At 30.7% G+C, this 10,449-nt stretch overlaps 1 protein-coding gene across 1 annotated transcript; it reads left to right on the top strand.

Moving 5' to 3' along the window:
- Positions 1-6,780: 6,780 nt before the first annotated feature.
- Positions 6,781-9,765, top strand: LOC133693100 (WAT1-related protein At1g43650-like). Its single transcript, XM_062114222.1, has 7 exons — positions 6,781-6,994; positions 7,091-7,153; positions 7,268-7,384; positions 7,470-7,722; positions 7,861-8,019; positions 9,055-9,206; positions 9,362-9,765. The coding sequence occupies exons 1-7, from the start codon at positions 6,792-6,794 to the stop codon at positions 9,507-9,509; spliced, it is 1,095 nt and encodes a 364-aa protein (XP_061970206.1). The 5' UTR covers positions 6,781-6,791; the 3' UTR covers positions 9,510-9,765.
- Positions 9,766-10,449: the final 684 nt, after the last annotated feature.

The raw sequence follows: 10,449 nt of genomic DNA, 5'->3' as shown, positions 1-10,449 counted from the left end.
TAAAAAAAGGTAAAATATAGTTAACACTAGTCATTTAACCCTTGCTTCATAATGGGTAGTATTTAAAAAAATATATGAAAGCTTTTTCAATGTGTTTTTTTTTTAAACAATTCTAAGTGTAAATAAAAAATCTTATGCAAGCATCTAATTATATAAATTGATAACCATCTACGTAAATAAAAAGAGAAAAATTCATTAATGATAATTAAAAGCGAAACTAGAAAAATCAAGGGATAGATATAAATCAAGATATTTGATCTCACAACATGAAACATTTACTCGATTGTGTTTATTGAATTTATTTATTAAAATTATTTTTTATTCAATCAAACGATAATAAAAATAGACACACACACACATGAAATTGATTGAATAAAATAAAAGAAAAAAAACATATCACGCAAGGCTGGATATATTATAAATATTATATAAGAATAAATATATTTTATTTTAAAAAATAAATTTCATCTATATAAAACATAAAAAGAAATAATACATGAATCAAAATAATATCTTCAAAAATGAAATACATACAAAACAATTTTAAAATAAAACTCTATTCAAAACAACCTAAATAAGCAAAATAAAAAAAGTATAGAGGAGGGATATTAATTGAAACATAAATTAAAAATTATTTAAAAAATATACTTATAAAAAAACTCCTAATTAAAATATAAACAAAAACTAAAATAAATATATAAGAAAAAGACGGTGATAGTCTAGGTGTCACAAACTCGTTTATAAGAAATAAGAAAAACAAACGACTTGGGTTACATGCCTGACCAGGTTTAATTAATTGGTTCTATTTTAATTTGACAATAAAAAAATAGACAATGATAGTAAATAGATAAATTTTATCTATGAAAAATAAGATTACAATAACTCGAAAAAAAAAACCCTTGAAAGTATAAAATTGGATAAAACAGGATAAAGAAAATGGATAGAGTTCACTTGAATTAGCATGATAGACATGTAATATGGGTAATAAGGGGGCAAGACAACCTGGTTTTACCTACAAAACTAGTGGCCTGAGTAATGAGACCAAGATAATCTGATAGAAAAGAAATTGAAAAATACCACAAAGCCTATCTTTTTCAAAAAAAATAATGTTGAACAACGAAATTAAAAAATAAAATGATCCAAAAAAATAATGTCAACCCGCGTTAATATTTCAAACTTGTGATCAAAGTCATTATACTGGAAACAACATAAATGAAAAAACTGTGAAACTCAATCCCCAACAAATCTAAAAGATGAAACTAGAAAATAAAATCAATTACACAAAAGTATTTAAAATAAAAAAATAATAATTAAAATAATAAGGGTGAAAATAAAATAATAAATAAATAAGAGGGCAACTAAAAATTCTAATTTGAGGGTTAAGTTGAAAAGAAAAATAGCATTAACATATGGGAAAAAAAACCAGGACCAAATTGAAAATAAATACACCATAAATTTTGATTGAAGGATGAAGTTGAATATCAATAAAAATTTAACAAAAAGACCGAGGAAAAAATTAAAAACCAAAAGAATAAGGATCAAATTAAAAAGGATAATAAATGACAAATCATAACTGAAGGATTAAATTGAAAATAAATAAAACTTTATACCACTCATGGAGTGCAGATGCTTCTCATATACTGACACGTGAGCTATACATGCTAGTAGCTTTTTATAATTAAATATTATTTTATTAAGTGAAAAGACTAAAATTACCTCAACGGATATAGAATTAAAAAAAAAACTTAAGGAAATGACTAAAATGTTCCCATACGTGTGACTAAAACATCAAATTTTCTCAATCGATAGCAAAAAAATAATTTCAATGTTAAGGTTAGTAGTGATTTATGAGTGTATGTACAATAATTCGTTTTGTATAATAGTAAAAAGCTAGAAAAAAATAAGATGAAACTCTCAATAAAATTATTTCTTATTACAATAATAACAATCCGTAAAAACTAATTAAAACCCTAGATGCTTCCCGGTCTTGGTCCATAAGTATAAGATACTTTAAAAAATCACTTGTTATATGATTAATTAAATTAGCTCAATATCATAAATATTCTAAATAAAGTTACATCACATTCCACTTTATCAGATTATTTTTATGATTGTGGCCATTACTAACAAAGCTAAAAACAGTTTGCGAGTTGTCGCTATTATTTTTATTGTTTATGTGAACATTTTTTTACATTTTTTTTTCTTTTTTCTTTTCAATATTCACATGAACAGTGCATTTTTTAAGCATTTTCACATGAATAGTGAAATTTGTTTTCCATTTTTTGCAAAAAAAAATTTTGCACTATTTACATAAAGAATCTTTTTCTTTTTTGCATTGTTTTTACTATTGTGTCAGTATTCATATGAATAGTGAACCCTTTTTTTACCATCTATTTTTTTTTTCATTGTTGGTGTTTTTTTTTCTTTTTTCTTGCACTACTCACATGAACAATCCATTTTTATTCTTTTTTTTTTGCATTATTATTACAACTCATGTCACTATTCAAGTGAATAGTGCACCTTTTTTCAATATTTTTCACTATTCACATGATCGATGCAATTTTCAGCATGGTTTACATGAATAGCGACATTTTTTTATTTTTTTCCTGCAATTGTTTTGCACTATTCACACCAACAATCTATTCTTGTTAAAAAAAAATTCAACACTATTCACATAGTTGAGCTAATTCATTAAATAATGACTTGGCATGCTGCATGTATATAATAACTGAAGCATCTCCTTGCCGCAGATCTTGAAAGGATCCATAGAGTTGCATAATGCTGGAATTCGACGGAGAAGCAAGCTCTTTCTCAAGAGTGCGCCAAACACAAGAAGAAGTTTGACATTCTACCATAAGATGCAGGACGTCCATAGAGAGAGAGGAGAGTAATGCGCTTAAAATAAGCTGATCATGTTGCTTCCAACGAAGAAAAGAGGGGTTGATTGTCGAAGAAGAACCATCAGAATTATCAGAAACCTGAGAGGGGGGACACGACATTAAGCCATCGACAAAGTGGAAAACACCTTGTCCAAGAAGATATGGCTTCATCTGCATTCGCCAATAGAGATAGTTGGTAGTCGTAAGCTTCAATGAAACCGCTTGATGAGTGATAGACAACACAACGATAGAAGGAGGTGTTGTCCTTACGATGTGAAGAGGGACGACAGAAACATAGGAGAAGGAACCATGGGTCTGCGCTGCAGGTTGGGGCTGCTGTTGTTGGTAGAAGGAGAGAGGAGGTCAGCTGCAAATGGGGAGAGGGGGAGAAGAGTTCGGACGGCAAAAAACTCTAATACGAAGTTGAGAATAATCATGAGGCTTAACCTATAGGTTAACCAACCCTTTCTATATATACGTATAGGGCAATATACAATAGTAATGGTAGAGGGTACCACACAAGAGTATGACTACAATATTTCCTATATAGTAGGGGTGATCATTTTCGGTTCGGTTTGGTTTTTACCTATAAAAATAACCAAATCAAAAAAAAATTTAAAAAAACTAAAATCAGTTCAAACCGACTGGTTTCGGATCGATTCAGTTCGGTTAATTTACAAAAAAAAACTGAAAAAAACCTGAATTGTTTTTTGGGCTGATTTTGGGTTTTTTGATGGACTTTCTGATGGGCTTGTAATTAATATTAATATTGTCTATTTTGTTACAAGGTTCTATAATATATTTAATTTTTTTAACACTGAATATTCATTTATCTTACATTATTAGTGTCATATTGTGTTCAATATGTTACAAGCCTTTCTAATTTTATTTTATTTTTGGAGTAAGACTCCAGCATCAAAAGTTTAAATAACACACACTCCAAGTTTAAATTTAAATTACAAAGTATTGCCTTCAAAAGGGCTTTAAAAACAACAACAAATAACCTTATCATAAAACACTTCATGTAAAAAATATAAATCTTCATCGTGCACATCATTCCAATAAAAAAACATATCAAGAATATTACACTTTGATTCCTTAATACCATTTACATCAAAATCTGAAATTCAAGATCTAGAATTATAACATGATAAATTAAATTAGAAGATATAAAAATAAAAAAAAATAGTATTTTACCATCAAACTGACTTTTAAATTAATTATCATTTGTTGCTTTTATATATATATATATACACACCACATTTCTACAAGTAAAAGAGTGGTATATCCTTACCAAATTTCAACTAATTATTCAAATTCTACAAGATATAATAGCATAACAATATTTAACAAGTGAGTTATGAATTGTATTTTATTTCATGTTTAATTTATAACAATTATTCAAGTTCTATAAAATATTCAAATGGGCATGTCAAAATAAAAAAATAAAAAATAAATATTTATGAATACACTCTCTGCATCTCTGGTATTGATCGTGTGGACCAAGCATACCGAAGACCATCACTGTTGGAAATAAATAGTTCTGCAGACTCTCCTGCTTCTGTCTGCAGTTGCACAGATCAAATTTTTAAAAAAAATTTTGTGATCTCCAAATCAAAATATTAATCGCGCAACTGTAGGGATCGACACGTTAAATTAATTAAGAGCTATAATTAGGCAGACAGCGATGGTTAGAACAAAAGGAAGGAAGCTATTTGTTTTAGGACATGGAAAAGAAAAAAAAGAAAATTAATCAAACAGAAAAGTTTTAGATCCAAAGGCACAACAAATGAAAACCACAATTTCGATGAACACTGCCTCCACATATTTTTTAATTATAGCGCATATATGTATATATCAACATTTTCAGGAGCTCCGGAGAATCCATAAACATCAACTCAGAACACAAATTAGGCTCAAATGCTTCCCTAATCAACAAAAAAATCTCATGGCAAGGATTTTTTATATAAAAATAATTTCCATACACTAAAACAATCTAATAGCAGCACTCATTAATAAAACCACCTCTGAACTCTCAAGTCTCAATTGTTTAATTGAAGCATTTGTTAAAAATAATACACAGAGCATATGTTAAAAAAAATTAATAGGAAAAAAAATCATACCTGATGTGACAAGATTCAAGGTTAGATGTGAGAGAGGGAGGCGACTGATTAGATAGATCTGAAAGTTAGGTGTGGTGTGTGCAATGCCCATTTGCTAGATTTGGTTCGATGATAAAGATTGAAGCCTTTTTAAAGGTCTACTAGTATGCAAGAGTTAGGACATAAAGATTGATTAGACAACTAGATCTAGCCATGAAATTTTATACAACGATACGGAAATCATTTTTTATCAGGCTGAGAGTGTGAGAGATTGAGATTTGAGCGTTGTGACTTGTGAGGCCTAAGGGATAAGGAGCGGCTGGACGGGTGCTGCTAATGCTAAGGTTAAAAATTAGAAAGGGTTTTATAGTGCCTTTTTTTTAATTGAACCGGTTCAGTTCGATTCGGTTTTTTCGGTTTCAAGCTTATTAAACCGAAACCGAACTGAACTAAAAATTTTAAAAAATATTTTAATTAGGTTTTTTTCACGATTTGGTTTTCTCAGTTTTTTTTCTAGTTTTCTTGATTTTTCAATTTTTTTGTTCACCCCTACTATATAGGTACATTCTATACTACACATGAACAATGAATTTTTCTTGTAATTGTTTTTGTTTTTGTTTTTGTTTTTAATTTTTTTACAATGTTCACATCATCAGTTCATTTTTCAATTTCTTGCAAAGTGATTGGTGAATACTTTGCTGTTCGAAATGAATTTATGGAGGTTTTATAATATTTTTGTTGTGTTTTTAGGTTAAAATAATTTATTAAAAAAATAGAATTTTGAGTTCTAAAACCTTAATTTTTCTTATCATCTCATTATCTATCAGACAACAAATTCTTTGCCACAACAAATAATATATCATTTGTTTTTCTTTATATAAAAAGTGGAGCTAATTCAAAAAATTAATAATTAGTTAGACATATGAGTCTATCCTTACGACCTAAATGCACTTCAGCATCTGATTAGAGGTATTTAGAAATATAGTTATGGTTGCTCTTTAAAGTTTTTTTACTTAAAAATATATTAAAATAATATTTTTTTTATTTTTTTTAAATTATTTTTGACATCAACACATCAAAATGATCTGAAATGCCAAAAAAATATTAATTTGAAGTAAAGAAAAAAATAAAAATAAAATTTAATTTTTTTAAAACGCAAAAAAAAAAATAAAAAATCATTTTTGTTTACTTTTCATTTTTTTTCCTTACTTAAACTTTAACAAGTACATACTTTTTAAAATAATAATTAATCTTTTTAGTTTTTTTATTTCATAATTCTTCAAAGAAATTATTATAATTTATCTTTAATTTTTCTATATTTTATATAAATAAATTATATTTACTTAATGCATTTATAGAAAAACAAAAATCATTTGCTCTTAGCAACCAAAATTAACATTGAAAATAAAATAAAAAGGACAGTCATGGTTAAGTTTTTGTAAGTTTATCTATCTTTTATTTTTATTAAAAAGATTAGCTTTTATTTTAGTATTTAATTAGCGTTAATAATTATTTCTATTTATTAATTCATATATTTTTTAAAATTTAATTAATTAAACATAAACAACATCTTTTAATTTTTGAATTAAAACAATCATAGTATCTGAAAATATTCTCTTAATGCTGGTGCCATTTTCTCTCGAGTTAGAAATTAACTTAAAATTTTATTTCATAATGTGGCGCGGGTTACAGTAATATGATAAGCTTTAATAAAAATCTCCAAAGGAGAACTCGTGAAACTCTTCTCTATAAATTGAAGGGTTTCCCAGTCCAAATTTATACTCCCAAAAGAGGCCAAAGATAGTGCGCCATGAAGGGTTTGTTTGGTTGTCTAAATGCCATGGAGAACCATAAGCCTTACATAGCAATGCTCCTCGTACAATTTGTGTATGCAGGCATGGCTTTGTTCTCCAAGGCTGCAATTGCTAGAGGAATGAATTCTTTTGTGTTTGTCGTTTATCGCCAAGCTTTCGCCTCAGTATCGTTGCTTCCGTTTGCTTTCTTTCTTGAAAGGTCAACGAGCACTTCAATGTTGAATTGCTCTCTCAATTAGTTCATAATAAAATATAAAATTCTCATCTGATTTTTTTCTTTCTGCTGATTCTGCAGGAAGGAGGCAGCACCCTTGTCGTACGGCTTACTTTTCAAGATCTTTTTGGTTTCCTTGTGCGGGTAATGGATTTCGTATTTTGGATTCTAACTGTTAATATTATCTTATTTATCACTCCTATTGTATTCCAAAATCTGCATCTAATTACCACTAGCTCATGTATTCAAAATTCTCAGTGTTACTCTGAGTTTAAACCTTTACTATATTGCTATCAACTACACCACTGCAACACTTGCTGCTGCAACTACTAATGCAATTCCTGCCATTACATTTGTCATGGCTGCCCTGTTAAGGTAAGCTGTCTTCTACATCTTAATTAGTCTTAACAATTTAGCCTAACATGAATATATATGTAAGTGGTTTTGTTCAAAACTTCAGGATGGAAAGCATTTCCATAAAACATGTGCATGGAATTGCCAAGGTGCTGGGTTCTGTTATAGGTGTTTCTGGGGTGCTAGTGATTGCTTTTGTTAAAGGGCCTCCAATAAAGTTCATGAATTGGCACCCAGCCAATGATCATGGCCAAATTCAAGATTCATCAAAAACTTGTTGCTCTAGAGAGGAGTGGATAAAGGGTACTCTTCTCATGATTTCAGCGAACACGCTTTGGTCTTTGTGGCTTGTCTTGCAGGTTAATTCTTGTTCATCCAACTTCTTCTCTAATAATGATTTCGCTTTGGTCTCTTCTCTGTTTTCTTCTTCTTCTTGTGTTTTTTTTTCTGGTATGTATATACTTCTCTGTTGTAACTTTTGGTGTTATGGGCATCAGGGTCCTATTATCAAGCAATATCCAGCAAAACTACGCCTTACCACTCTACAATGCATGTTTAGCTGCATACAGTCAGCTTTTTGGGCCATTGCGGTAGAGAGGAACCCTTCATCTTGGAAGCTTGGCTGGGATGTTAATCTTCTTTCGGTGGCCTACTGTGTATGTCTAGTCCATTATCAAACTTACACACTCATGATCATTTCATTATTAAATGAAAAGGAAAAAACATAAAATTAAACAAATCCCAAACCCTGAAAATTCCATTTTGTTCCTCATTTCCTTCCTTATTTTCCACAGAACCATGTGCCATATTAGGTCTGGCGGTTTGATTTGTTCAGATCATGGAAGCATGTAGTTTAGAGGTGGTTGAAATCAGAAAACCCGGTCACGAATGAGTTATAGAAATTCAATATTTTGTTCGATTTAGAAACACAGTACAGTATGCCAAAAACTTTAAAATCTTGGGTTCCAATTTCTGTCAATTACCTCCTCCATTACCAAATATCTATTGCATAAAATGGTATGTTTCAATATGTAACAAATATACTAGAATTCTCAAGTTTTGTTTGCTTAAAACCAAGGAAACCGTTCTCATTATTTATTGTAGTCTTTCAATCTGTCAGCATCGATCACCACTCTGACCGGTCGACTGCACTTCAAATATACCAGAATTCTTCAGTTTTGTTTCTGATTCAGTGGTGTTTGGCTCTGACTTTCAACATGGTTTCAAAAGTAGTTTTTGGGTTCTTACCGAACATCTTCCCAATAGTTTTCTCCTCGTAATTTTTTGTTTTACTCTTCCTCTTCTCCTGTTGCAGAACGCAGATATCCCGTATGGCATGATTTTAACCGTCTCCAACATTATATTTGCTCCAATCAGATAAAAATCTAAACCAGTCAAATCAATTACATTATCAATAAGCAATTGCGTTAACCCAAAATGGAAAGCAGAAGAGCTTTTGCTTCAAATATGTCTCTACAGTTTCCTCTTTCCTGAGAATGTCTCGTTCAGTCACCCATCATGGTGCGATATTTGGTGGCTATGAAGATATTCCTCACAGTCATATCACATACGATGACATGAGCGTGCACACACACACACACACATTATATACTCCGCGCATGCCTGCATGTAATTACAGGTAGACATGTATTTGGCCCTTTCTTTACCTGACTATGAAGTGAAAATGGCAGGGTATAGTTGTCACTGGCATTACTTACTGGCTGCAAATATGGACAATAGAGAAGAAAGGACCGGTTTTCACATCAATGTTCACTCCGTTTGCTCTTATTATAACAGCAATTTTCTCGGCATTCTTGTGGAAAGAAACCTTTAACTGGGGAAGGTTAATCCTATACTTTGTCTAGAGGCTATCAGTTTTCCAAACAAATTAGTAAAAGACACAGTCCAAAGTATTTTTTTTTTCTTATTGGACCCCGATCAGATCATATCGATTAGCCCATGACAATTGACAAGGTCTATTTTTAATCTTTATGGCAGTGTTGGTGGGGATGTTTTGCTGGTGGGCGGGCTTTATGGCGTATTGTGGGGCAAGAAGAAAGAAGATGGGAGAAACGTAACAACAAATGGACAGAACACTACCGAAACGAAAGAGAAGATCACTCTGGAATGCATTACATATGATTGAGTGATGGGATGGTAATGTTGCTAGTGGTTTTCATGCCGAGGATCTCCCACAGTAGATATTGATCCTGAAAACACCACCGAACCTGAAGATCTCATCCCAGTGGGATTTCCTTTTTAACAACGGATTTTATGGTTTGTTTTAAGTTCTTAACTTTTTATTTCTCCTTTTTTTTGTCTTGCAACCATGTATATATGTATTATTATGCTGAAACAATAGCCTGTAATTCCGATAGTTGTATTGGATCAATCATTGTGTTCCCCCATTTCCAAAACTAACGAGGTTTATAAAGATGGGAAACGGTCACTAATCTCTGGAATTGCCAATCTCTTGTTAAGTGATACAAAGGCCAACCGAAAAAGGAGAGGCGATCTGAAAGTTTCAAGAAAAAAATCACAAAATATCTACTCCATTCCACAGTTATCTTTAATCGGATAGGCCCAATATTCAGCGCTTAATTTAGAGTCGGAGACAAACTTGCCAGTGTGAAGATGACAAAGAAAATCACGATCTTTTTAGCGCTAATTCCAACTTTCCGAGGTACGAATGTCTTTAATTATGGCTTCCACGTCCACCACCTGACCATACGGGGGAAGGAAGTGCCAGCACTTATTTTCTCTGTGCATGGTTGGGATGATAATCTAACTTGAATTCGATGAATATCTTGTCTTATTATAACAAAAATTAAATTTCAATAAGAAATTATTGTAGATAAAGAGATATTTTACTATAAATTATAATAATAATTTTATTTTTATTTTTTATTTTATCTTTTCACAAGATATTTTTTAGTTATTTATATTTTCTTTCTTTCTTTTCCCTCTTTTCCCTCTTCCGACAACTAAAATATACAATTGTTTTTTTTATTCTTTGTCAAATCTAGCATGGCCACTAGACCAAATAGATTTGGATCTAGTTTGGCCGTCAGATCCACAGCTCTTGG

This window comes from Populus nigra, chromosome 5, assembly GCF_951802175.1.
Source record: "Populus nigra chromosome 5, ddPopNigr1.1, whole genome shotgun sequence".
NCBI classification, from domain to species: domain Eukaryota; kingdom Viridiplantae; phylum Streptophyta; class Magnoliopsida; order Malpighiales; family Salicaceae; genus Populus; species Populus nigra.
This window is presented reverse-complemented; position numbering and strand designations above follow the sequence as displayed.

What these genes read in the sequence shown, in the direction of transcription:
- LOC133693100 (XM_062114222.1), top strand. Translation starts at nt 6,792, where the DNA reads ATGAAGGGTTTGTTTGGTTGTCTAAATGCCATGGAGAACCATAAGCCT. An exon ending in TTTGCTTTCTTTCTTGAAAG is followed by an intron (nt 6,995 to 7,090) that starts GTCAACGAGCAC and finishes CTGATTCTGCAG; the next exon opens with GAAGGAGGCAGCACCCTTGT. An exon ending in CTTTGTGGCTTGTCTTGCAG is followed by an intron (nt 7,723 to 7,860) that starts GTTAATTCTTGT and finishes TATGGGCATCAG; the next exon opens with GGTCCTATTATCAAGCAATA.